We start from the raw sequence: 27,150 nt of genomic DNA on the forward strand, positions 1-27,150 counted from the left end.
TGGGCGCGCGTTCCGAGGTCAAGCCCTGGCAGACGCTCACCGCTGTCGTCAGCCTGGGTTTGTGGTTAGTGTGTAACATCAGCCCCCCGTGCGTGAGACGCGGCACCGTGAGTTCCAGGTGTGACTGTTCATGTCGTGGCCGAACCTCGTCCCTGCCAGCGCGGCAGCCCCGTGTCCAGGAACATGTCTGTTGCTCCGAGTGAGTGGCAGCTCGTCCGCGTTATCGGATTTTCCCAGTTTGTCAGAAAGGAAGTCTAACTAGGCATCGTTCGGTGCCTTTCTTCTCACGTGCCTCGTGGGAGCTGACGCACCCTGGCCTCCGAAAGCAGGGAGAAAAACGTTGGAAGTCCAGATAGAAATGTTAAACCACTCGTTTTTATTTAGATAAATGTTAGTTTTCTCTGTTCTCACCTCAGATTACACTTTGGCCGTAGCTGCACTTCCCCCACTTTGGTAAAAGTACTGGTAAAGGTTTAATTCTACAATGATTTCTTGTCTCTCGTATGTCTTTTTCTGGGTTTTTTTTTTTTTTTTTTTAAGTAAGGTAGGAGGGGGCAAAAAGAGCAGACTTTACTGTCTGTCTGGATTTTTTTTAATCCCTCGGTCTCCATATAGTTTTTGTTTTTTCCAACCATTTAAAAATGGAAGAACACTCTTAGCTTGAGGGCAGTTAAAAACAGGTAGGTCAGGTTTGGCCATAGTCTGTGGAACCTGGAGTAGCCCAGGGAAAATCTCTGGAAGCTGGTGTGATTCCTGATTACAGCTAGGTCCCACTGTGCTAATACAAGAAGTCTTTTTCGTTAAGTAAGCCATTTTTATGCTTAATCTTAAGTAGAAAAACCATAAAATGGCCGTTGTAAAATACAGTGCCAACCAAAGAGGCATCCATTGCACTAGAACAGAGTCATGAGGAAACATCCAGGTTACCGTCTGCACCGTGGTGGTTACAGGTAACCTTGTGTCCTTGATCTTTCAGCCAGTCTCAGGAGAATCTGCAAGACGATTGTGGAGGCCCCCAGTGATGCTGAGAGACTCAAAGCTTTTGCTCCTGTTCAGGAAATGATGACTTACGTGCAGTTTGCTAATGATGAGTGCGATTATGGGATGGGGCTGGAGCTGGGGATGGACCTCTTCTGCCACGGTTCCCACGTGAGTGAGCACACCCTGCCCTCCCTCCCCACCCTGCATCCCCTCCACCCCCCCCCCACACACACACACTCCGGCTCATTGCTGTCCGCAAGTCCAGCACGCAGGGTATGGATTCAGCTTGAATTTCAAAATGAACATTTTGAAATGATTTTTAAGCAGATAAAGTGAGCATATTTTTTATTTGAAGTTCACCTTGTACTCTGGCCGAGGTGAATGACCCGGATGTTGTGCCCAAGTGACTTCCTAGCTACTTACTAGTACGGCTGTGTCCTTCGCTAGGGTGTGGACACACCTTCCCGGCTCCGCCTCATTTTCCGTGGGGGGTTTGTTCTTGTGCTTGAATTCCGGGATGAAGAGTAAATGCTGTCTGTAAATATGCTGGAAATTCTTTACCATAGAGGAGGTGCTGTTTTACCATGAACTCCCTGCTCATCACGTAGGAGAAACGTACAAGGCAGCTGCAGGAGGCCGCTGAGCCACGGCTGGGGGTCGGGCAGGCGGGAGGAGTGGTGGCCCCGGCCTGAGTCCCGTCTCCCCGGGAGTAGCCGTGTGAGCGTGGGCCGTACTCCCTGCACCTCCGCGCCACCTGGGGCCCTCCCAGGCCATCTGCGCGCTGTGGAGACCACCTAATTCTCCCTTCACCTACCATGTCACCTGCGGCACAGAAAGAGCCCCAGGTGCTCAGGGCCACACAGGCAGGCAGCTCCCGCGTCAGCCTCTACCCCAGAAGGTGACTGCACAGGCTGTGAAGTGCAGGGTCACCTGGGGACGCCGCGGGGCTGGAGCGTCAGGGTGCCCCGGGGGCTTGTTCCGCACAGGCTGGCGCGCCCCCGACCCCCCAGTCCCCCTGGGCCTCACCGAGTTCCCTTCCCGCTGGGGCCTGAGCATTTGCGTTTCTGATCGACAGTTACTGGGTCAGGCTGACGCCACTGTGGGGGAGTCTGTTTTGGGGACTCTGTCTTTCTCGTGTAGGGCTGTTTGTTAGCAGTAAAAATAATCAGAGTGGTTAACAGCCAGAGAGGGTCAGTGACCGATCAGAATAGTGCTTGAGCAGCTTCACAGAAACTCGGTTGTCTTGAGAATCCAGCAGCATCGGAGAAGGGACGGTGAAGCAGGCAGCAGGCGCCAACGGTGGCTGCCCTCCCTTGTCCTCGGAGCGCGTCTGGGCCCTTGACAGAGGCAGCGACTTCAGGGGTGGAGGCTGACATGGGGCGAGAAGGAACTGAAGACACGAGGGAGCCTTCAGTGCGATGTGAAAACTCATGTTCAGCTCCTTGTTCCGACGGCGCCAGCTGACGGAAATGATGATTGAAGTCTTATGTGGTGGGGACACGCCGACGAGAAGGAAAAGGCATTTGAGCGTACTGGGGGCAAAAGGGGGTGAATAAACCGTATCTGAGGGAATAAGGACGCTTACAGTTTTTACTTGGTTTTCTTCTGAGTTTCCTTCAAGAAGTGCCCTTCGTCCTGAAGAGCTGCACGACTGCCCCGACTGCCCCAGGGACGTCGCCAGGCGCTGTCTCAGAACTCACTGTTGTCATGCAGACGCTGGCTGAAACCCAGCGTGCGGGGAGTGGGCTTCGTTAACAACTGCTTTTTCCACTGTATTACCTGCTGCGTCCTCTGGCTAATGTCATCTTCTTTTGTTTTTCAGTATTTTCATAAAGTCGCTGGCCAGCTTTTACCTCTTGCGTATAATCTGTTGAAGAGGAATCTCTTTGCAGAAATTATTGAAGCTCACCTGGCGAACAGAAGCAGAGAGGACGTGGACCAGCTTGCAGCATGAGTGGGAGGTGCCTCTCGGGTATACAGTATTTCAGAGCTTCAGTATGAAACATGATGTTTGTTTTTAAGGAGTACAGAAAATAAATGGACGGAAACATTTGCTAAAAACTTTTCTGAAGCTCTCGTGGCTGGTTTTTTCTTTCACGTGCAGTCAGATCGTCTGCATGGTGATGCCCTCATCACGTGTGAAGAGGGGATGCACCTGCCGTGGTCCTCGCCGATGTCGTCATAGGATGTCACGCCTGACACCTGTGGACGAGCACGCAGTCCTCCCCTCCCAGGAGTGAGTCCTGCTTCAGCGTTTAACACGTAGGCAGCGAGGAATGTGTTTCTGAGACTTGAGTTGACGAGAGCAGCAGCTGTAAGCACTGGGCTTCTGGGCAGCAGGGAGGGCACAGGGGAGCAGACTCAGGACCCACCCCGGATCCTCCACAGCTGCATCTGAACAGCAGCTGCAGGCACTCCGGGCCTCGCCCCACGAGCGTCCACTCGCTCCGTTAGGTCCATTCCTTGTAGCAGCGCTCCTCGGGCTGTCTGTACCTGCCAATCGACACAGCATTAGGGTGTCGACACAGTATGCAGTCAGTGTACCATTCAAGTTTTCCATTGGGTTTCCAGTACAGTCTGGGTAGCTGTGTTTGACCAGCTTCAGATCCTTCTTCAACCTGACAGAACGTCCTTCACCTTAAAACCTCAGAGCTCACAGTGAAACAAAATAATAGCAAACTGTGGATTGGGCCAAAGGGCCCCTTAGTGAGGTTTCCCTCGTGAGGTTCAAGGTGGGAATGCCCGCAGATCACCTGGCTCACCCCCCATCTTGCAGGACTGACTGGACCTGCCCACAGAACTCTCCAAAGTTAACTGGGTCAGCCGCCTCCTTAGAACCCACCTGAGACCCGGACTCTTCGTGGCAGAAGGGTGAGGAGACGGGCAGGAGTTTGACGGGGGCAGGACTCCCTCCCTGGTGAGGCTGTGGGCTTTCAGGTCCCTCAGTAGCGCCAACCCTTGAACATAAGCGTTATCTGTTAACCACCGTGGCCCACACTCAGCGCCAGGGGAACCCACGCTAGCACGGTCTGGGGAACTGCTTGGTGAGATGCCCAGAAGTTGGGGAGCCCTCTGCTGCAGCCCACGTGCGGCAGCCGTCCTCCTTCCCATGGCCGTGCTGCCGCTGTGCGCAGTTAAGACTCAGCTGATGGCGCCTCTCCCTCCCTTTCAGTCCCTTCCAGGAACGTCCTCATCCTGACAGCAGGGCTCCCGTTCTAAGAACAGACAGAGTTCCGTTACGTGAGGCCCTGCCTGCAGCTACCTGGGCCCATCTGAACACTGAGCTGCTGTATGTTAAAACGTGACAGTAACAATTAGCTCACACGTACTTTGATTCGGAAAAAAACAGATCACGTTTGGTCTTAAATAACCTTTTAAGAAGCTCTTGAGCTTTTTCCCACAGATTTCTTTACTTTCTAGGGTGCCTGTCAGTACTGTGGCAGTATTTAGAAATAGTTAACACATTTATCTAAAATACTGATTACGAAACTCAAGTGTCTTTCATTAAAACTGTTTGCTCAGCTAGAAATCCTAGGTTCCCTTAATTTTGCTATTTGTTGATCCAACAGTCCCAAATGTGAGTTTTTTAAATTTGCCTTCTTGTGATCAGTAATGAGGATTTCAACAGGATTTCCTACCAAGGAATAAATGAAAGGGGACAGAAAAATTCAGCTTCTCATCCACACCTTACACAAACCTGAGTGCAAATCTTCAGAAAGCTGGGTATACTGGAGCCAAGACAGGATTTGGACAGGAGTGCCAAGAACGTGGCAGTTACAATTTGGATGCTGTAGCTGTGAGCAGAGCTTCCTGAGGACAAGAGTCTTGTGAAATAGAGACATTTCCAGTCTCAAAGCCCAGCGGTTGTGTCCGAGGGCTGGCAGCGCGTTTCAGGAGGGACTGGCCTTCCAAGGACCGAGCCTTGGCCATTCAAGAACAAGCTCCTCCTGCCAGCCCGACACCAAGCACTCCTTTCTTACCTTTTTCCTGCACTAAAGGCACAGTCCTTTGAAACCTCGTTTACTAGATATTTTTATCTCCTCTTCATTGGCTATTGTGGCCTCCAAATGCCACCTGCCTTCCTGTTCATTTTAAGTACCTGGGCTCTTTCACGAGTAAAGCACCTTGACCCAATCAGAATTTAACAAAATCATTACCTAGCTCAAATTGAGCTAAGCTCACACCTGGAGCGTGAAAATTTTTTTCTGTGTAACCTCTAACACGTAGAATGATTCACCCAAGAAAATAAGCGGAAGCAGTAAACCTCACCAGAGACCGTGATCTCAACTGTCTCCACAAGGGCACATCCCCCCCGCACCAGCTCAAAGCACCCGCTCAAGGCCGCCTGTCCAACCTGCTCCCCGCCCCCTGGAGTCCCTCCTGCTACTCAAGCCCCCCCCCCCCCAGAACAGTGAGTCTCCCTCAAACATCCCCATTGCTTAAAAGAAGCAAAATCCAACTGAGTAAACGCCGAAGACCTTGCTGGCTGTGTTCAGCGATTCATCCCATCCAGCGAGCAGGAGGGGGTCCGAGGGGCTGTGCAAAACGGGCGGCCCTCCTGGGCCCAAGGGGAGACGGTGCCCTGTTGGAGCTCAGGTGACCTACCTGCGGGGGACAGAGGAGCCCGTGGCGGATGACCTCACTGGTGCTGACCGGGCACCTCCAGGCTGCCGGGGACTGGACCTGCCCTTAGCTGAGAGACTGAGCCGTGGTTTGGTGACGTGGGCTTGGTACAGGGCCTCCGTCGGGGCCCGCGGTGTCCTTATAACACCATGAACAACAGCACAAGCCATAGTATCCCGCAGCTTACAACACAGCACCGTCCATCACACACCGCTCTTCCGAAAGCGGTCCCGATGCCTTCAGCGCCTTCCCATCTCTGCAGACCTCCCTCCAGTCACACTGCGGCCGCCCGATCCCGCTGAACCTGCCCCGGCCAAAGTCATCAGTGATGTCCGCGGGGCCGACTCGTCCTCACTGACTTCACCTGTCGGCGACCGTGACTCACGCGCCCGGGCGGCCCACCTCTCCCACGAGGGGCCTCTGCACCCGGCCTCATGCTGCCCTGACCGATCGACCCCACGGTGGCCTCCCACGAGGAGGCTCAGGTCAGGCCTGCGTTGCGAACAGAACACGGACCTCAGACACACAACCGCCCACCGGACGCCCTCGCCCAACCCAGCCGGTGCTCCGAGCTCCCTGGCCCAAAGCCCGGGAGACCTGACGGCCGGCACCCCGCTCCAGCCCTGCACGTCCGGAGGGTCCGCACGCCCCGCCCCGCAGGCCGAGCCTCAGGAGCGACCCCCCCTCGCCCCGCCCCGCCCCATGGTCTGGACCCAACGCCTGCCCCGCCCACCCTGCTGCTCCTGCCCCGCCCCGCCCCCAGCCCCGTCCCACACCTCTGGACTCAGCGTGGCTCCTCCCCCAGGGGGGAACTGCGTCAGCCTGCCGCCCCCACGGCGCGCTCACGAGCAACCCTGCCCCTCGGACACGACCAGCATCCCCGCCCCCCGTGGCTCGTGTCCCCCCGACCCTCCGAGCCGGGGGATTTCTGCCCGAGTCACTGGCCGGGACAGCGCGCGGTCTCCGGATCGCGTAAACACACGTGCTCAGCAACCACCACAGCGCACCCTGACACGTGTCAGCATCTGACACCCGCGTGCCCGGAGGCCTCGGGAGCAGGGAGCAGCGCTGAGCACACAGTCGGTGCTCAACACGTGTCGAGTGAACAGCACGCGAGAGCGATGACACAAGGCCCACCGGGCGCGTGGGGACCGGGCTCCTCCCGCCGGACACCTCGGAGGCCTTTCCACAGCGCACCTGTCACCACCTCTTCGCAGGCAGCTCTGTCAGCAAACCTCCACACTCTTTCTTAAAAGCACACGGTGCCGCTGACTCACGCGTCTCCTTTCAGGGGTGTGACAGCAAACCGAGCCATCTCTCTGCAGGCCCGCAGACGCCGCCGACCCCATCGCTGGTACGTCCACCCGCTGTTACCCCAGCGTCTGTCCCCCTGTCGCTCCTGCTTGCAAAGGACAGCACCGGCGCTGTAACGCGAGAGACGCGGGACGACCCTCCCCCACCTTCGAGGCTGCACCACGGCTGTGACCGCGGGGGACGGTGACAGAGGGAATCAAAGGCCAAACCACACACTGTCATACAGATTTTAATAGAGTTTCTGATTGACTCATCACAGTAACCATTTTTACTGTAATGATATGCAGCTTTACTACATAAGTATAAATAAAAACAGATAAATACAGCTCTAGGCAACATCACAGATTAACAAACTAAGCATTCTTCATGAGCCAAAACTGAAAACAATGCTGAATAAGAAGAGATGCTGACACCCTTGCCCATTCTCATCATACCTTCTCTAAAAGGGTACTCAAATGAGGCGCTCCACCCACATCGGTCAATCTGTTCGCCAATGAGCCAGGCACATCGATCTCATGGTCTCCAGTGTTCCCTCCTTTGGCTGAAAAGCAGACACACCCCAACGTACCAAAAGGAAAAGTGGAACAGAGTGACGCAGACAACCAAGAGCACACTGGAGACACCCCACCCACCCACCCCCGGTCTCAGCAGGGCGGACACACCGAGAAGAAAATCAACATCCACCAGAGATGTCAGTCTCTGAAGCAGGACCTGAAATCGGAAAGGAAACGTGGGAGACAAAATCCACGCCACGTGTGACTTCGCGAGGCCGCGCCTCTCGGGGGCAAATGCACGGATGACAGGTCGAGGGGAGACGCACAGGACCATCATTCAGGAAGGACTGCCCTCCAGACACCAGGAAGAAAGCCTGGAGGCGGCCAAGGGGGGAGGAACGGGGACAAAACACTAACTGCAGGCAGACAGCAAAACTCAGAAGGTCTCACGAAATTCCTAACATTTTGCTCAACTCTCAACTGTCACTCTAATCTGGCCTCATGATCTTATAAACCTTGCAGACCGTAAAGATCTTCCGTGATCTCACAGATCTTACAGATATATTAAGAACCAGGAAGTGAAGAACCACTGCTAAAATGTAAAAACAGCTCATTGCCAGTTATGTTTCAGAAAATGTGCCCGTAAAAATTCATTTTTGCCTCCAAAAATACATAATCCAGAATTCTTAGGCCAGTGCTTCAAGTAAACTGCCTTTGCCAATAGTGAATTAAGACCACGATTAAGTCAGATATTTCCAAAACCCACAATTCCAAACACATCCCAGTATATTTTCAACTCATCCTGCAAAAAAGTGCAGTGTGGATTCAAAACGTCACTGGACACCTGGACGCGACCTATGCAAAGATTCACAGGTTCTGTTCAGATTAACGTTTTAACTGCCACCTCTGCAATTCTACTGTTTTCATTTCATTTTTCTTTTAAAGGTTAACAGTGTTTAACTTTTGGTTTTAATCTGCAAAATAATATGTAGTGTTTCAGCTTCCAGTTAATGAGTCAAAATGGACAGGTCAGAAGACAACCCAGGGGATGGCAGTGAAAGATCAGAAAAGGTTTCCGTACACATCTGATCGCAGAGAAATAACCATAACCACATCTTAAACCCTTGTTCCCACTGTAAACTTTGTTCGTATCTCCATATTTCTAAGTCTGAATTAGTCTACAAAAATCACATTAAAAAGGTAAAATTACTTAAGTGCGATATTAACTGATCTGTATTTTATAAATTTTAATCCATAAAAATATAAATAAGAATGGTAAATTTTTAAGAAAGAAATATACATTTAGTGCAAGTTATGAATTACATTTCTTCTTCAGCGTCAGCAGTAAAACACCTTGAGGAAAGAAAAGAAAAAGACTGATCTAATTTCAAGAAAAAGAAAATTCCAGTGTTTAAACATGCAACTCATACCAGGTGCAGCTAAACAGAATTCTTCCTTCTCGTCACTGTCAAAGAAGCAGCATCTTGTCTCCTTACGCTCAACAGTACTTGTGTATTATAGGAGTTTTAGAAACAAAATCTGCATACGACCAGGTCACATTATCCATAAAGTCAGAGAGGGGCGGAAAAAAAAGCAAAAAAGAAAACTGTTTACCCTCACAAGTCAAGTTCACCGTTGTTGGTTCTGAACCACACGGCACCCGAGCGAGAGCTCATTTCTCCTCCGTGGAGGTCCTCCCGGTGCCATGGGCCCCTGTCGGCGCACACGTGACTGCACCCAGCATCTCGTGATGGGGCAAACTACAGGGTTAAGGGCACAAGAAACACTCCCTTCTTCTGTGTGAAACCTCAGTACAACCTCAGTACATCTCAATATGAGAAAGGACTGCTTCCAAAGGGCACACCAACTTACAAAGGCTTTGTTAGAGCGCGAGAGAGAAGGGGCGGTGGGGAGAGGGAGAAGCTCGTCCGGAATGTAGAAAGGTGATGCTTTAACTGTACACTTCATGAGTTAAACAGAAAAGTTTTGATTAAAAAAGGGCAAGACCTTGCAGTCTTAGAGATGGCTCGATTCAGAGGGATCCCTCCCGAAACAGGCACGTCTCTGCGGTGCTGGAGAGCAGGCTGGGGGCCGGGGTCAGGCTCGGCCGCCCTCCCCGTGGAGGGAGGCCCACGCCACACCCTGGGCTGAGCGCATTCAGCGCAGACAGCACACCACGTGGCCCCCTGGTGGGATGGGAGATACTCACTCGCCTCCTTCTCTCTCTCCTTTCCCTCCCCAAACAACTCCTCCATTCCACCAGCAGTACTGCAAACCATGTTGCAGCAGCCCAGCTTTTCTACTTCCTTTTTTGAAGGGGGTTAAAGCGTGGTGCTGCTCAGCAGGCGGGCCTCCTCCCCGGCCTCCTCTCCCTCTGACGTCACGGGGCTCAGTTGAACATTATGGACGCGGGGTCTTGGTTTGCCGTCTGGGCCATATGACGGAGGATATCTTTTTTTGTGATGATACCAAGGAGGCGTCTGAAAAGGATAAACAGAAGGTTGCCGTTAAAATTAAAAGGAAAAGAAAAGAGGAGCTAAATCCATAGCTAAACCCTTTTTGTTGACAGGAGTAGAGCAAAAGCAAGCAGCCTGATTCTGTATTTTCTAAAAGCATTTTACTGGTAAAGATAATTAAATACCCAGCACCCATCCTTGGATATAGCGAGTACGACGTCACTAACAGCTCGGTGTCCTTTCCCCGAGACTGAGGACTGGGCCCCCCTGAAGCACAGCCACTCTGAGTAACGTGTGCCAGCGAGAAAGGGACAAAGACGGGAGGATGTAGGACAGGAAAGGACGCTGACCCCACCTGAGAAGGAAAATTTGTTCCCACCGCATCAAGAAAGAAGTGTCTGGTGACCAAATCCCCTCAATGTTCCGCTTTTTTTAAAGCCAAAATGAACTAACTTTAAAAAAATAACTTAAGGATTGCCCAGTTGTATGCAGAATCTACACGAAAGCACATACAATTGAGATAAAATGCATATAAAATGGCCAACACAGAATTTCAATCCCAAACTTCAGAATCCCAAGAATCAATCTCTGAGACAACCCGAATTTCTAGTACGGTCGTCAATGTCTTCCTTTTTTGATTTTGGTCAAAAAAGTTAAGATACAGTGCTTTTATGAAAGTCTGAGTTGTTAATGCTTACACTGAAAGATAGGTGAAAACGTCAAGAAGGAGTCCTAAAAGATGATTACAGATGAAGCAGAAAGCAGAATGGATGGGTAGCTACTTACTATTCTGGTTAGTAGCTTTTTTTAAAAAGGATGCATGAAACACTTGTGAAGGGTTAGCGCACAACAGGGGTGCCTGATCGGTGCTGGACTGGGACAGGCCTCACGGAGGGATGGCAACTGCAGGGCGAGGCAGTTCCAGGCAGTAACTGCCAAAGCCAGGCCACTTACAGACGATTCAAAATCATCTCCAGTCATGACCCCACTGGGACAGAGAGCCAGTTAGAACCACCGCACATGGCTCTCAAAGCTGCTGACAGCGTTCTAGAAACAGCCTGCGAAGGGCACCGGGGCCCACGCCCCAGGACTCTGCGGGTACGGCAGAGAACGGAGGCCCGTGACAACCACGTCTGAGCCAGAGTCCCCACAAGACGGCCAAAGACCAGGGAACAAGACAGAGACGGGGTGGGGCTGGGGGACACTGTAAGCAGAGCGGGCTGTCCTCAAGGGCACGTATTTGCCGCAAGAACGTCCAAGAGGGTTCACTCGTCCGCCGACCACACTGCCTACGGCCCCAAATCAAGGAAAGACCCTGACGGGAGGCGGGACCCACTCGCCTTCCCTATGGTGGGGCCTGGACACGCCCCCAGCCTCGCGGACAGACCGCGGGCGTGCGGGGGCGGGAGGGTCACAGGCCCCAGGTTCCCGCCTCGGCCCCGGCGGTCTGGCGGCGTGTGCCCGGTCACGTCACAGCACGCCCCCCACCCCCAGGTCTGGGGAGCAGCCGCGTGATCACCAGGGGCTCGGCGCGCCGCGTCAGCTCCTCCAGGTGCGCTACCATGTTCTTCTTGGTGATGATCCCCAAGACGCTCCTGCAACAGACCACGTGATGCTAATGACTGCGGGAGAACTTAGGCGGGAGGAGCTTCCAATCATGACAGAGAATGCGAGAAAAAATTAAAACATGAACCGTAAGAATGCTTTCATGAGCTTTAGGAAAACAAACACAAAAATGATCTGAAATCCCAGGTCCCACGGCATGAACTCTACTGACTTTCCAAAGTGACAAGATCCTATTTGAAACACTGGTGGGTGGTTATCCTTTTTAAATTAAAAATCAAAAGCACACAATGACGATGACTACAAAAAAGTACAAAGAAACAACATCTATCACAGCTACGAAACTCTGAAATGGAGTTGCATTTGCAGCGTTCTTCCCACAGAGGAGAGTGCTTCTCTCATTTCTGCAATGTCGCCCGCGGCCCTCCTCGCTGGGCTCACCCCGCTGGGGAAAAGGCAGAGGCGGCCCGGGCTCCTCAGGCTCTGGCCTCCTTAAGAAACCCCGTGACTATTACTTGGAATTAAAATGAAAGAAAACGCACACTAAACAAAGCTGACTAATACATGCGCTCCCCGATTTTCAGGACCTGCGGAATTCTGCTTCTTAAAATAAGCTTAATAAAAATGATTTTTTGATTTTATACATTTTTCTCTAAATAATGATTATTTCTCGGTTAATATCATTATTATAACATCAAGCAAGATGATGAACAAATTCTCATGAGGGTACCTGAAAATAATTCAACTGCTTTTTAGTCATTAAAACAAAATTCTGGTAACTGGCTTTAAAATGGAAGTGAATGACTTCAACCACCATGTATGGCAATACAGACAGCGAATGTCAAGAACCCTAAAACGCTTTAATCTTTGAATTCTGAAAGCCCAACCAGCGTGCCCTTCAGGGTGACTGGACGTCCCTGTGCTCCGGTTAAGTCAGCTCTGTATGGCGCTGCCTCAGACCGTCCTGACTTCCTGGAGAAGTCACAGGGGACCTCGTTCCGTCAAAGGCTCTGGTCCCCCACCGACGTCAGTTATAAAGCAGTCACTAGGGGGTGCTGGGGCGGGGCGGCAAACGGAGGGTAGGGAATGGGAAAGCCAGAAACAGGTTCTTTGCTAATTTTTCTCATTATGTTTTAAAATAACGTACTTTTCCTTAAGAACGAAGACAAACTAACTGAAAAACTAACTAACAAACTAACTCAGAGCATGGGAGCCAGTTTCCCTCCAAAAGACTCAAAAAATGCACTACATAAAATAAACACTGACTCAGTAGATGTTCTTCTCTGACTAAATGTCTGAGGTAAAACAGACAAAAACCATCACTTCACTTGCATTTATAGCTGGAATCAAGAAATGTGAGCATCCTGACAATTCAGTAAAAGAATCGCAGTTTAGTTCTTACTCATTCTTTTCTACCCAGTTACATACAATGATTAATTTCAGTTACTGTGTGAGTAACCTCTGCCAAACCGCAAGGTACACAGTGAGGACAGTCACGAGTTTATTAAAGACACAATGGCAAATTTACAGACGTCTAAAGTAATCTTCGTATTTACCAAGTAACAGCCCTAAAAAGGAGGAAATACACATATTTCCTTTCTTTAGTTACTGGAGAAAAGAGATTTGAGAGTAATAAGGGCAAATTCAGTGCTGCTTTATTACTTTCAGAAGTGCAAGGAAAATCAATGCAAAATGTGATTCACGTAGGAAACAATTTTCTGTTCCCTGGAGGTGGTGGTGGGGGGCGAACAATGACGTCAGAGTAAACAGGGCATGACCCAGCATCTTCCCAAAGTATCAATACTGGTTTCCAAGAAACACGAGTTCCAGGAGTTCCTCTGCTCCCGTTTTCCTCCCCTAAAGGGTGCATGTTTGGAAAACCAAGTTTGCTGTTCACCCGCCTCTGAGAAGCCCCACAGTAAAGAACCTCAACTGTATTTAATCCAACACTTTACAAACGCATATGGTCACGGACCTCTTTTTTGAGCCATTCATCCTGCTGGTTCCACCAAGACTGAAAGATTTTGAGAAATTCTGCTAATCAGAATACAAAACGTGGGGAATCTTCAACGCTGACAGACACCCGCCTAGTCTCACTTTCTCCTTGCATCTCAGGGTCTAGGTTCCTCAGGTCTTCTTCCCCCCAAAATACATAGTTATTTTCCTCCTCGAAGGACCCAGTATGAACTGTAACATACTGACCGTTAGACTCTCCACTAAAATGCAGAAGAGATGAGCTCTCTTCTTCTTTTATCTACCAATCTATTTTCCTTGAAGGACAGAAGTAAGGAAAATATAATCAAGGCCAATAAACATAAAAAGCCACCTCCCACCCCACGCTTTCTTACAAACAGGCAGGATCAGGTAAGATCTTCATCAGCTGTCCCCCCACCCCTTCACTCCTTTCCAGCATCCGTGCTGCTGAGAACCTGAACTCCGTCAGCAGAGTGCACGACGGGCATGAACCCACACAGCCTGTGACATGCTCCACCGGGACTGGAGAAGGACATCCACACTTGTTATGACACAGGAGGACAAGCCACGCCAAGCACAGAGAGCAACACAGAGCAGGTCAACGTTTAATAAGCCAACTCACTCAGCTAGGCTTCCAAGTGAGCCATTCGTTACTAAAAGGACCCCAAACCTTCATGATAAGGTACTCCATTTAGCTTTTTAAACAATGAAGTCTGGTACCATTACTCTTTAAATCAAACATTAAACAGAAGAAAGTAGTTATTTTACAACATACATCTCTTCTCCCATCAGTATCTGTGGCATTTGATCGTCAGCCTCCCTGCCCTTGATCAAGAGCTGCATCCCTCAAATGATTTATTTCCTCTTACCTAGACTTAATCTTAGCTGGTCGGCACAGTGGAAACACCAATCATGGATCGAGTTCTCTAGCTTTCTGTTTCTATTCCTAACCCAATACAGGCTAATATACTGTCCAAGAAAACAGTAGTTTAAGAAATCACAAAGAAAGAAGACAGACTCTATGGGTCAACCACCACGTAAAGCAGCAAGAGGCTGGGCTTCCGAGCTGGAAGGCTACCTGACCCCTGAGCTACGCCGTGCTGACCACGTGCCTGGACACACCTCCCCAGCCTTGACGACCACCTCTGTGCAGGGGGCCACAGAGGTCAACGAGAAACTCGAAGGAGGTGTCCCATCGGGAGGTGTTCGCTTTCCCTCCTTTCTCTACAGAGGGGTGGTGTGTTTTGTCCCTACGGGATCGTTTGTTAAACCGCTGGGTCCTCTAAGTGTGCGGTGTTTCCAGGAGCCTCACGTGGCGCAGGGGAATCATCCCGTCTACACACAGTCCAGCCTTGCTGTCATCAGCCTGCAGGTAAAACACTGTGCCTGAGGATTCCAAGTGGGAAGAGCCACACGGTAGGGATCAAGGGGCCCGGAGAGAAAGGGCAGGAGGCAGATGCCAGCCCAGGAGCAGGGGAGCAACGCCGGGCTGAGGCCGGTGCGCTGAGGCGGGCCCGCAGTGCGTCTCCACGCTGCCTGACACCCGCCAGGCCATACCTCCCCACACTCCTACCGTGGGGAAACACGGCCAGTCTACGTGCAAAGGACAGAGAAATCAATTTATACATTTTAAGTGCACTGGTGTTCATCGGCCAGCACCTTATTCAAGATTTGTGGATGGAAACCACAGAAAAGCAGAGACAAAGCGTTTGCAAAAGGTTTTCACCTAATTCACAAACCTCGTTTAATTATATATGATTTCCCTCATTACACGATAAAGCAAAGAGTAAACAGCAAAACATTTAGAAAGCTATTATTGTACTGGAGATGAATACTCTAACCATGGCATACTTACAAAAAGAGAACAGAGTGCCGCGGTGCTGCAGGCCGCGGGCTCCGCCGCCCTCTAAAACGGGAAACACCCTCAGCTGGGCCCCGCCCACCCCGCACCACGACGCCCTGGCTCCCTGCAGCTCCGAAGTACTCCTGAGAAATGTCACTTCCTGTTTTGGCAAAGACCTGGCACTTGACACTCTGCTCGCCGTTGCTAAGTGGGACTCCGAGGACCCCCTCCCGGGGAGGGCGATGGGGCTGACCGGGCTCCCCCAGAGCGTCCCGCAGGCTGGCGGCGGCCGGGCCGAGCACACTCACCCGTTGTGTGTGACCAGGCACTGCCGCAGGCCCAGCTTCCGGAAGATGTCCACCACGATCTCCATGGGCGTGTGGTCCGTGACCGTGAATGGGCTCATGTCAAGGATGCTGCGGAGCTTCAGTGGCCGGGGACTCTCTGCTGGGAGGGACGGGGTGTGCTGTGCGAAGCACACGCGGGAACTGCCCACTATCCCTTCCTGTTTTTTTCTGGCACTCTCTGAAGAGACAGAGAAGACCAAAAATTAAAAATTGATAGGTTTTCTTTTGTTTGTTTTGTTTTCAGGACAACCTGCTTATTCAGAGATTTAAAACAGTAAGTATACGTATCCTTTCGGTCCCCTCTTTCTTTTACCATCTTCCTCACCAAGAAAAAAATGGACTGCAAAGCCATTTAGCAATTTCTTAAATTAGACAGAATTAGGATCCACCAATAACAAATCATCTTCATGCAAATACAATGCTTGTGGTATAATTATATCATGGTATAATTTTCTTTGCTGTGGTCTAACTTTGGGGGACAAGGAAGCATACTGGGAATACGGGCTTTTAAAGGCACACAAGTAACGAGAGCACCACTGACTACAGGAACGCACCCCCAAGAGGCCTGCCTGTGCCGTGGGCCACTCCTCCTGCCTTGGAGGCGAGACCACAGAGAATCTCATCCTTGCCTGGACGGTGTTGTCTATCCTACCCCTGTGAACCAGCTAGTTCTTCCTCTTTTCTGATGTTCAAGCTTAATTTTCTAGGTGCGTCATGAGGTGGGTTGAAAGTACAGTTACACACGTAACGGACACCGACCGACTTTCGAGGTTTATCTGCACAGGCTCCGTTCATTCCCGCTCTCCGGGGCTCCGCCTCAAGTGCTTCTGTCCTTTGCCTACTTCCTCTCTGCCACCTCTCAAACTGTGAGACAACAGGTGGCCAGGACGCAGAAAACGGCAGAGGAGAGACCGTGGGGAGGAGAAGGAAACCCGCGAAAGGGAGAGAACACACAAGCAAAATGAAAGAGCTTATGCTCCTCGTTAGTATGAATCCAAAGCTGTGTGTACAAATATCCTATTTGTCATACTGAACACATTCTGAACGTGAGTTTTGCCACAAAAATATGTAAGCCAAAATAACAAGCACCAGCCCTACACGAGCAGTGAGCCCAGCTCATAAACACACAGCGCAACGCCTTCTCCTTCCGCCCAGCAAGGCCCTGCTTCACTGTGCTGTCACGGTCAGTGACGTTCTAGCGCTAGGATTCCCTAAAGCACCTCGGAAGCATGAGAAGGGCACGGAGAAGAAGAAAGCCCACCAGCAACTGACAGAAATGACTTCTGAAAAACGCTCGTTAAGCTGCTTTCAGGCTAATGGCTTGTGAATGGAGGAACGGAGGTGCTGTTAGCATGGAGGACAGTTGCTCTGTGAAACCTGGGAGTGACAGGTTCCAAAAACATCCCTCAGGGATCTTTCACTTGTATTAATTTCATTTGTATTAATTTCATAAACCAAAAGAGTCTCTATACTCATAAAATGGTGTTTCAACTACCTGAGCAGGTACAAAGCTAATTTTAACTCCTACAAAGAGATAAACAAAAGGCTGGTCCATGTACTGCAGTTCAGATTATTGAGTAAACGCTGTTTCACAGTCTAAGGCTGATGATAATACTGCCATGGGGCAAACCTTCAGCAGATCCTCTCTCCCAGGTGCACAAGCTAAAGCTTTACTCTGAACAGAAGCTCCTGAGGGGGCAGGAGAAAAGTACAAGGAGGGGAGCAGCCTAACTGTCACTGTGCCATGTACCTTTCTAATCGTGTTCAATATGTCAACGGTATTCGAGTTCTCATGCATTAAGAATCTCCCTGTAAAACTCACAGCTCCTAGCACATCATCAGAAAGGAGCAAGTACGCTTTTATACCTTAAGGTGGAAAACAGGAAAGATGATTCAATTCACACTATAAATGTAGTATTAAATATATGCTTCATTGTAAACAAATCTATAAAAAAGCATTCAGCCTCACTTTTACATCTGGACAAAAAAAATGCAGGAGGAATGTCTCTCCATTTGGACTAAACTTTAACACAGTAAACTGTCATCTACTCCTGGTGAGAGTCCATGACAGAACCACAACTTCGTGCAATCTGAAAATACCTTACAAAATTACAAATGCACTACTCTCTGGTCCAGCGATTCCATTTCTAGTACTTCCCTACATCTGCATAGGCAAAACGTCAAGTACACAAGGTTATCAGATACGTGAGGTGGCAATTTTTATCACAGCAAGGCTGAAAACATCTTAAATGTCCATCAGCGGGAAGCGGATTTAAAAAATGATGATGTATTCCACAGTACATCCACTCAGTGGAGTACCGTGTAGCTGTTAAAAATAAAATGATTTGGAAAGATGTCCAAGAAAACATTGTTTAGTGAAAAAAACAAGACACAGAACAGCACGTATTGGGTAGCATGTTATGACTTGTTTTATAAAAAAGGAGAAAACGTATACACTTACTTACACAGGCAGAGAATGATACCTACAGAAAACGTAAGAAGCCAAGGAGACAGTTGCCTACGGAGCTAAACTGGGGATTACGAGGTCATGGATGAGAGATTTTTCATTATATACCTTTTTTCTTCTTTCTCTGTATGGCAATTCATCACTATAAACTTTTAATCTTCTCAAATTTGAACTATGTGAATGTACTATCTACATACAAACTAAAAAAAGGTACTTCCTTGGTGGCGCAGTGGTTAAGAACCCGCCTGCCGATGCAGGGGACACGGGTTCCAGCCCTGGTCCGGGAAGATCCCACATGCCGCAGAGCAACTAAGCCCGTGCGCCACGACTACTGAGCCTGTGCTCTAGAGCCTGTGAGCCACAACTACTGAGCCTGTGTGCCACAACTATGGAGCCCGCACGCCCTAGAGCCCGTGCTCTGCAACAAGAGAAGCCACTGCAATGAGAAGCCCCCGCTCACCGCAACTAGAGAAAGCCCATGCACAGCAACAGAGACCCAACGCAGCCAAAACTAAAATAAAATAAAATAAAAAAAGATTTTTAACGATATAACATAAAATTTAATGCCGAGTTTATAAATAAATTTGGAGAAAACTGCTCTTTTAAAATCTTGAGTTTTCCACCCCCAGACATAGTATATAGTTCACAATTTATTCAAGCATTCCTTTCGGTCCTTTGATAAACTATTTTATATAAATATCTATAAACTACATATTATATACAAAACTCTAGTGTACAGGTCTATTTCTCCCATTCAAAAACTAAAATTTACCAAAATATATGTTGGCAAATATTTAAGCTGTGTTAAAGAAAATCATGCTGTGACTAACCCTTCTGATGACATGAGTTGCTATTTCACACATCTAAAGTACCCCTATTTCCCTTAAACTGACATTATCTGCTATCCCCAATGTTCTATTTCTCAAGACAGTTATAAAATCAACTTTTAAAAATATGTCCACAGAATCAATGGGAATATAAATAATTCTTAACTTTACCACTTTATCTTTTAAAAACCTGGGCTTTTTTTCCTTTAAATTTCTACATAAATTCCAAAATTCTGACCCTTTTCTTTTTTGCTTACTATTACAACGTAATGAACAAAATGTGGACAGCGAAACTCTTCTCCGACTGTAGGTCGGCGGTGGAGATGGCTCAGAGGCTAAAACACTTGAACGCCGCCACATCTAACACACACTCCGCCCACTCGGACAACTACCAGTCTATTAGCTCAGGGGAATGCTAGGCTTTGAGCAAGTCTCCCAAAGCTGCAGCCTTTTCCTTAGCTGAACTGGATATTCTGCATAGGCTCTTTTCTTTTCTTTCTTTCTTCTTTTTGCTTGAATAGCTCTTGTAAACTGAGAGCTTCCAGTTTGCCTTGAGATATGCTGCCCATCTACACCATCTAGGCTTCCCTCTTCAAATGGCTCAAGAACTGAAATATTTTACAACCCTTTGGCCACAGAGGTAAGTTGGAGGGAGGTGACGGGCTCACAGGAATGACCTTTGGGGACAGGCTGAACGCTCTACATTTTCAGCTCCGAGTCCTCTACTGAACACCAGGAGTATCAAGGCAATGGCTGGACGAAAATACCCTCTATCACAGGGGTCCCCAACCCCTGGGCCACGGACCGGTACCGGCGCGTGGCCTGTTAGCAACCAAGCCGCGCGGCAGGAGGTGAGCGATGGGCAAGCCAGCGAAGCTGCATCGGCCACTCCCCATTGCTCGCATCGCTGCCTGAGCCATCCTCCACCCCTACCCACCCGCCCCGGCCATGGAGGAACCGTCTTCCATGAAACCGGTCCCTGGTGCCAAAAAGGTTGGGGACCGCTGCTTTAAACTATATATTACAAGTTAATACTGTAAATCGACATCCAAAAATTGAAAAAGCAAAACCCTATGGATCTGACATGAGACAGACCAAAGATGATGGAGTTTTCAGTAACTTGCATTCAAACAAGCCAGCTTTATTAACTACAAGAAGGTATTTAGCTGTATGCCTCGGCAGTTACTAAGGCCTTATATAACATGCTATTGTGAATACTGTCAAGTTAACAAGACTTATCTGAGTGAGAAAAGAAAGAGCCGGATTCCAGTCCCTGATAACAATGCCAAATCAAAAGATAAAACAGTATTTAGCTGGAAAACATCCCACGGAAGGGTAAATTCCTTTCCTAAAGAACCTAAGATATTACGAGACATAAAATACACCGCTTGTCCCCACGAACCCAACCAATTAAATTGTATAGCTTTCCTTTCTTTCAGAAATCTATTACATATTTATACTCGTCCACCTAGGTATCTAGATACCAACAGACAGAGCCGTAGACAGACGTATATGTGTGCGTAGTTCTTTAAAAGGGTACCTATTGCAATTGTCAGGTCTCTTCTGAGGGCAAATCCCACTAATCTCTGAGACTCTTTGGACATTATGACAGGAAAGCCGTTGTAGCTGGTCTCGTTAATCATGTTTTCTATGTCATCCACGGTCATGTTGTCCTGGGTCAGGACGGCCAGGGGAGGGTCACTCCTCCGAGGTCTCATGACATCGGCAGCCAGGGTGGTATGAGTGAATTCTTCTTTTGCATCCAAGAAAGGGTATCCATTTAGCCGGATGTGAGCTTCATAAATGCCTTCCCTCCCAAAGGCATCTCCAACCCATTTACTGGTCATTACTGCGGCCATCAGGGGAACAATATACTCCAAGCCTCCAGTGAGCTCAAAAACAATGACCACCAGGGACACAGTCATCCTTGTCACACCACCTGAAAAAATAAGACCACAGGTCAGGAAGGGCAGGGTCCTCATCAATCCACGGTGGTAGAATTTTTGCACTAGGCAGGCGGTCACAAATTGTAAACAGAACTTAGTGAAAAGGATCATCGCTATTTTAATAAGATCTACAGAAACCAATCTTCTTTGTTCATAACATAGAAGACTATTAAAATAACATTTTAAAACTGGTTTACTTCAGACAAAAAAATCACAGCTGACCAACTAATACAGTTTGCCATTTTGGTTTACTGCTATCACAAAGACATAATTTCACTGCTGTAAAAGCTTACAAGTAATTCTTAAAGAACTTGGTGAAGCACATCATAGCTAATTTGCTTACTACCGATTTACAAATTAAACTCGTGGGTAGAATATTAAATTAATACATTTCTCCCCTCTAAATCTCTTCAAAATGAATAAAACACTCTGACGCCTTGCGGTTTCTGTTAACAGTGTAATGCCCCCGCTTAGAAAACTCACCTGAACTATTCCGGGTACCTACCAGATCACCACTGTGAACCCTGCTCTCTGCTGAGGCCTCCCTGACCCAGGCCCCTCCACCCACGCTGTGTCTGTCCAATGTCTCTGGCTACCCACACTTTATCTTCCGGCTACGCTGGTCTCATTTCCAACTGTGAAGACCCTGGGGGACCCACTGTCGCAGAAACCACCACACACTCAAAGCCAAACCTCTCTTCTCCCCCAGAGAGCTCCCATCCCGGCCCCCAACTCCAGGACCAGACAACACACTCCTCCTGACAACCCAGTGGCCACTCCCGGTTCATCCCTTTACTCTATCCCAACATCTAGACTCTCACCTAGTCCTAGCTGATGTGCTCTGCAAACATCTGTCTAGGGGCCCCTTTCTCAGTATTCTCACTATTACCCACTTAGTCAGACCCTCAAGTCTCGGCTCCTGAATGTGAGCACTGTTCCATCTAACCTCCCTGGCTGCGGGCCCCATTACCTCCCATCCACATTATAAGCCGTGTCCCCAGGTTAATCTTCCCTAAGTGCTACTTGCACCATGTCGCTCCTTTGCTCAAGAACCTACCAGGGCATGTCAGTTGATACTGTGTGGAGCTAAAGCTCTTCCTTTTTGTGTTTTAAGCTAAAAATAGAAGGGAGAAGGAACCTACCATATATTAGGTATCTACACTAGGCCAGGGATGCCCTAGGTGGTTTACAGAGGCTTTTATTTTTTTAACCAAGCACGTATTTTACCAGGCACTGTGCAAACAGCTTTATATGCATTTTATTTTACATAATCCTCAAAAACAACTGTAGGAAATAAGTAGTTATTATTTCCATTTTAAAGATAAGAAAGATAAAAATCAAGCAGTAAAGGAATTTTCCCAAAATCATCCCACTAAACATGGCAAAGCCACAATCCTGCCACGGACCTGACTGATTCCAAATAGAAATTCATCCTGACATAAGTCACTGCCTCCTTCTCACCAATCCACCTTTCTTTCCCAAGGTGCCCAAAATGCACTCTCTACTCCAACACTGCCAGGCTCTCCAAAGGCCCCCGCGTGCCGAGTTCACCCGTCCCGACCCCGCTGCCTGCACACCACTCTCCTCTTCAACAAAGGCAGCTCCTTCCAACCCTGCTCCTCTTCCAGAGCCCCTGCCGCCACCCTCCCTCTGCATCCCCACAGGGCCCATGACGACGCTCCTGCGCTGGGGCCCATCGCCCCGTGCGGTGCTCCTCCGTTTAACCAGCGCAGGCCTTGTCCCCTGACCCGCGTCTCGTGAGGGGAGGGCCCACGCTCACATTTCTTTCTGTACCGCTCGCCGCGCGGCGCTCATCACAAAGTGGATGCCTACTTGCTGCTCTGCAGAAAACGATTCTTTCATTTAATATTACACTTTGGAAGATCAATAACTACACAATTCTGGCTCACTGAACAAAACTGAGTCAAAATACCAATTATAATTAAATATTATAACCAAAGTTTAGTTGACATTTTAAATATAAAATAAAATAATGATTTTTCATGTCCAAGAGGACAACTCTTAAGAATGTAATGCAGACATTTTGTTTTTCTTTGCCTTAGAACACTAGTTAGCTTTCTCCTTCGGCTGTAAATGCATCTTAAAGGACCTTCTACTAAGGCTGACGGGGAACCTCTGCAGAGGCGGAGTAAAGGTACCCCGAAGCTCTGCTGAGTGCTAACCCAGGAACCACGCTAGAGGGGCTGCAGGTAAGGCAAGCACCCCGACAACGAAAAAACAAACACCTCCTTGGCCAGGATTCAAATCAAGCCTCTGTTGTAGTGAGATGTTTTCTGCCCTACAGCATCACGCGATATTAAAAAGATGTTAACTGCTCCTACGGCTTTGCATTAACAAGTGTGCAGGGGCTGGCGAGACGAAAACCAGTGCCGCACAGGCCGCGTGCCTCGCCGTGCCCTCCTCCCCCACCCCGCTCCTCTCTCAGCCACAGACACACGCGCGCACGCGCGGGGCCCCGTTACCTAAGCACGCGGCCGCGCCGACCATGGCGTAAAGGCCGGGGGTGATGCAGTCGGCCCCGACCTCACACCACTCCTTGAAGATGAACCAGTCATGGTGATAGTAGGCCAGCTGCTCCACTGCGATGCCCACGATGCGGCCGGCGATCGCGCCGATGGCCATGCTGGGGATGAACAAGCCGGACGGGACCTGCAACGGGGCAAGCGCTCGGTGAGGCATGTCCTCCGCGCGCCTGCTCCAGACCTACGGTCTAAGCCTTGAGGCACAACGCAAAATCCTGGTGCAAAGGGAACTACAGCAAACCCTTGTTCTAACTGTAAGGGCAACAATCCCACCAGCTCAGTTACAAAGTAACAACCCACACTCCCCAGCCCAAAGAGAAGGTGACCCAAGAGTTATTTCTCCTTTAGCTCAGGGGTCTCTTCATGCCAGTCCCTTACATACACACATACGTGAAATGATTAAAAGGCGCACAGTTTTCTTGATTCAATTTAGTGAGGAAACCAGGAACAGTACAGACCAACTATTTAACCAATATTAAAAGACCAACAGCTCCAACCTGCCGGGCACGAAACGAGCCCAGCACAGAGCAACACGTGTTGACGACTGTGTCAGGTCATGAAAAGAATATGCACGTAGAAGGGATCAAAACAGACGTTTCACTCTCCCACCAGGTGTGCCCTCAGCCAGAGTGGAGGGCAACGTGGGCCCTGGCGGCCTGCCCGCTGCCTCTGGCTTCCGCGGGAGAAAGCTGGATTTACAGAGCAAACTCCCTGCAGAAGTGGGGGCTTTAGTGGCTCTTCTAACTTGATTCACCATGAAAAAAGGGGAAACTTCAGGGCTTTTCTATCACTTAACCCTTACGCCCAGCGGACTAAGGCAGAGCACAACAGAAGAGAGAGACGGTGGTTCAAAGGCTGCTGCCGCTGCAGTCTGCTGAGCTGCAGCTGTCCTCCCGTGGCTCACAGTGCTGTGTCACTAGTGAATGGTAGCAGCTGCATCAGCCGCAGGGGCCGGCCTTTAAAGAACAAGGGTCCGAAGGACAGACATCTGATTCCCACACACATCACTGACGATCTTAAGAATTACATCTCTGGCAAATGACTAACTGATGAATGTTATTCTCACTTTCATAAATTCAAAAGAAGCAATGTCCCAGGGCACAAGGCCTAGCTGCCTGAAACCCCGGGTGCAAAGGCCTGGTGCCCCCAGGCCTAGTGACTGAGCTCTGAGCCCACAGGGCCCTCTCCAGCCAACATCCCACAGCCATACAGGAGGCAGAGCCAGGTCTCCCCACAAACACCCACACCCTAATTCCTGGGAATCGTCTGCCGCAGGGTTGTTTAATCAGCTGACCTGAAAACAGGAGATTACCCCGAAGATATGGGTGGGCCTGAAGTAATCACAAAGGCTTTTTAAATGTGAAAGAAGGCTTTAGAAGAGTTCAGAATGCTGAGATAAAGCAAAAACTTGACCAGCCGTGGCTCTGAGGATGAAGGAAGGGGGCCAGGAACCAAGACACGTGGAGGCTGGAAAAGGCAAGAAGATGGACTCTCCCCCAGAACCTCCGTAAATCCCTGTTTGCACCTTCACTTTAGCCCAGGGAGATCCAATTTGGATTTCTGAAGTCCAGAACTGTAATAAATGTATGTGATTTAGTGGTAATTTGTCACAGCAGTGCAACAGGAAGCTACTAAAAATGGTTTTAAAACATGATGATCAATTCTCTGACACCCCTTCCCACTCCGAGGTACAGTGTGTGTCCCCTCCCTGAACCCGGGGCCTCTGTGACCGCACAGAGAAACAGGACTTAACAGGAGGTGTGCTGCAGGACATCCTTGCCTAGGTTAGAAACAGTCCTCTTGGAACCATGCTCTGGGGACCTTGAACTGCCACCATGTGAGGAATCTACCCACCCTGAGGCCGCCACGAGGGAAAAACCAGAGACAGACAGGCAGTGCAGGAGGCCAGCTGTCTGAACCTGCTCAGCCCAGGTACCTGACACACGAATGGCTCTGAGATGCCTGACACACGAATGGCTTTGAAATGACCAGCCGAGCCGTGTCTTGATGACAACCGTGGAACTGACCACGAACACAATATGCCCAGCTGAGACCTTCCCATCCTACTGACCCAACATCGAGGGCACAGTAAGCGGTTCTCTTAAGCTGCTGGGTTTGGGGTAAGTTGTTAACCCAGTAAGAAATACCATGCTCAACAATATCTCCTAAAAAACTCTTCTTTTCGTTACTAAAAATTGAACCCAAAAGATAACTTTTTCAGCCTACATTTATGAAGCAACCATCTTCAGATAAAACTTTCACTTCTCATTCCACACACAAGTGCTGAACACGCCAAGACTACTTACACATCACCTCACAGGAGCACCTACCTTGATACCGAAAGTGAACACGGTCATTATGATTTTAAATATGAGTGCCAAGCATAACTGCCATATAGCTGAATATACTCCAAGGCCTGCTGGACGATCCGGAATGTCATCAACGATTTTACTGGCGTTCATGTCATTTCTGTAGTCACAGAGAGAAGAGGATTCCAGGGGGCCGCAGTCTGTGAAAAGCTCTTTAATCAGTTCGCTGGTGTTGAGCCTCGTGTAGGGATTAGGGAAGGCTGCCACGGCAGTGATGGCTGCAACAATGATGACCTCGAGAACAGGATACTTTCCAAACTTGGTGGATTTGCGTCGGCGGCACCAGGCAATATTTGCCCTAATGAAGAAGGCTCCCCATAGCCCTCCAAATACCCCGAGGAGAATAAAAGGAAACAGTTCAAAAAGGTACCACGGTGTATGATACTCCACATAAAAAAGGACCAGACGGCTATTACCAAACGGATTGATGGATCTCAAAACAAATGCAGCCACTAAAGCAGCAAAAAATGATCTCCATAAAGTTTTTAGAGGAAAATAATAGCTAACCTAAAGAAAAAGGAAAAGAAAAATTAATGCTGTAATTTTATAAGATAGTTCTGATATGTTATAACTTGAACGGTAAATAGCAACACTCTAAATTTTGCTGCAGCTAGAATGTACATATAATGGATTTTACCGTGGTAAGAAAAATACCACTATTTAGTAACTTTGGCTATCACATCATTACTAATTCACAGTATCAACTGATTATAAATGTCTACTAATTATTTAAGATACCTAGCCTTGTGTTATTTTTAAAATGAGCTTCAATGCCAATTCAATCATGGTAGTTAAGAATAAATGTACCACCACCAACTCCTGTCAGTTCATAAAGAAGTATTTAATTTCCCTCTTAGGTATTAAAGCAAAAAGAAGGACATAAACAACTGGGGGAGAAAAGTAAATTTTAAACATTTCTAAGTCACATTTTTGTGTAAATGTGTAAAAACTCTTAAGCACCAGTGAGACCACAAAAACAAAATATTCCACTGAAGCGACTAGGATTATTTCCTTAAACATCAATAACTGCCACAGAAATAATCACACAAGAAAAACTTAAAAAGATGACTCAGAAACTGATTACAAACCTTTAAATAAAAACAAGGCTATAATTTAGCCAAGGAGGATGGTTTCCAATATTTTCTATTTGTGCTTACCCTTAATTATCTTCAACAAAGTTAAATTTTAAATAATCACTAACCTTTTATACATGAATAATATTTTGAAAGACTTTTCTCAATAAAGAACATACATATTACTTTTCATGACTTTTTAATGTAAGGAAGAGTGAAAAATAAGTATGAAAATAAATTTGAAAACTTAAAAGCAAATTCTGTATCTATTACACTAGCTATAAAACTGAAAAGTGTGCCAAAATACACGTGCAATGGTAATTAAACATA

The 27,150-nt window shown here is 48.5% G+C and overlaps 2 protein-coding genes across 6 annotated transcripts in view; one reads left to right on the forward strand and one right to left on the reverse strand.

The window, feature by feature from the left end:
• The window catches only part of HPF1 (histone PARylation factor 1), an 83,655-nt gene extending 80,613 nt beyond the window's left edge, over positions 1–3,042 (forward strand). For both annotated transcript variants that reach the window (XM_082655830.1, XM_082655829.1), the window contains 2 exons: positions 977–1,149; positions 2,804–3,042. In XM_082655830.1, coding sequence (XP_082511956.1) covers positions 977–1,149; positions 2,804–2,935 — 305 coding nt within the window. In that variant the 3' untranslated portion in view covers positions 2,936–3,042. The remainder of the gene's footprint in view (positions 1–976; positions 1,150–2,803) is intronic.
• Positions 3,043–7,554: 4,512 nt separating this feature from the next.
• CLCN3 (chloride voltage-gated channel 3) overlaps positions 7,555–27,150 on the reverse strand; it is an 82,865-nt gene continuing 63,269 nt past the window's right edge. For 3 of the 4 annotated variants that reach the window (XM_082656612.1, XM_082656613.1, XM_082656614.1), the window contains 5 exons: positions 25,709–26,254; positions 23,319–23,505; positions 20,430–20,828; positions 15,557–15,773; positions 7,555–9,892 (listed from right to left, as the gene is read on the reverse strand). In XM_082656612.1, coding sequence (XP_082512738.1) covers positions 9,802–9,892; positions 15,557–15,773; positions 20,430–20,828; positions 23,319–23,505; positions 25,709–26,254 — 1,440 coding nt within the window. In that variant the 3' untranslated portion in view covers positions 7,555–9,801. Of the gene's footprint in view, positions 9,893–11,387; positions 11,464–15,556; positions 15,774–20,429; positions 20,829–23,318; positions 23,506–25,708; positions 26,255–27,150 lie in introns of all 4 variants that reach the window. The other variant, XM_082656615.1, reaches the window with a different exon arrangement.

This window comes from Grampus griseus, assembly GCF_964374135.1.
Source record: "Grampus griseus genome assembly, chromosome: 6".
Classification (NCBI taxonomy): Eukaryota; Metazoa; Chordata; class Mammalia; order Artiodactyla; family Delphinidae; genus Grampus; species Grampus griseus.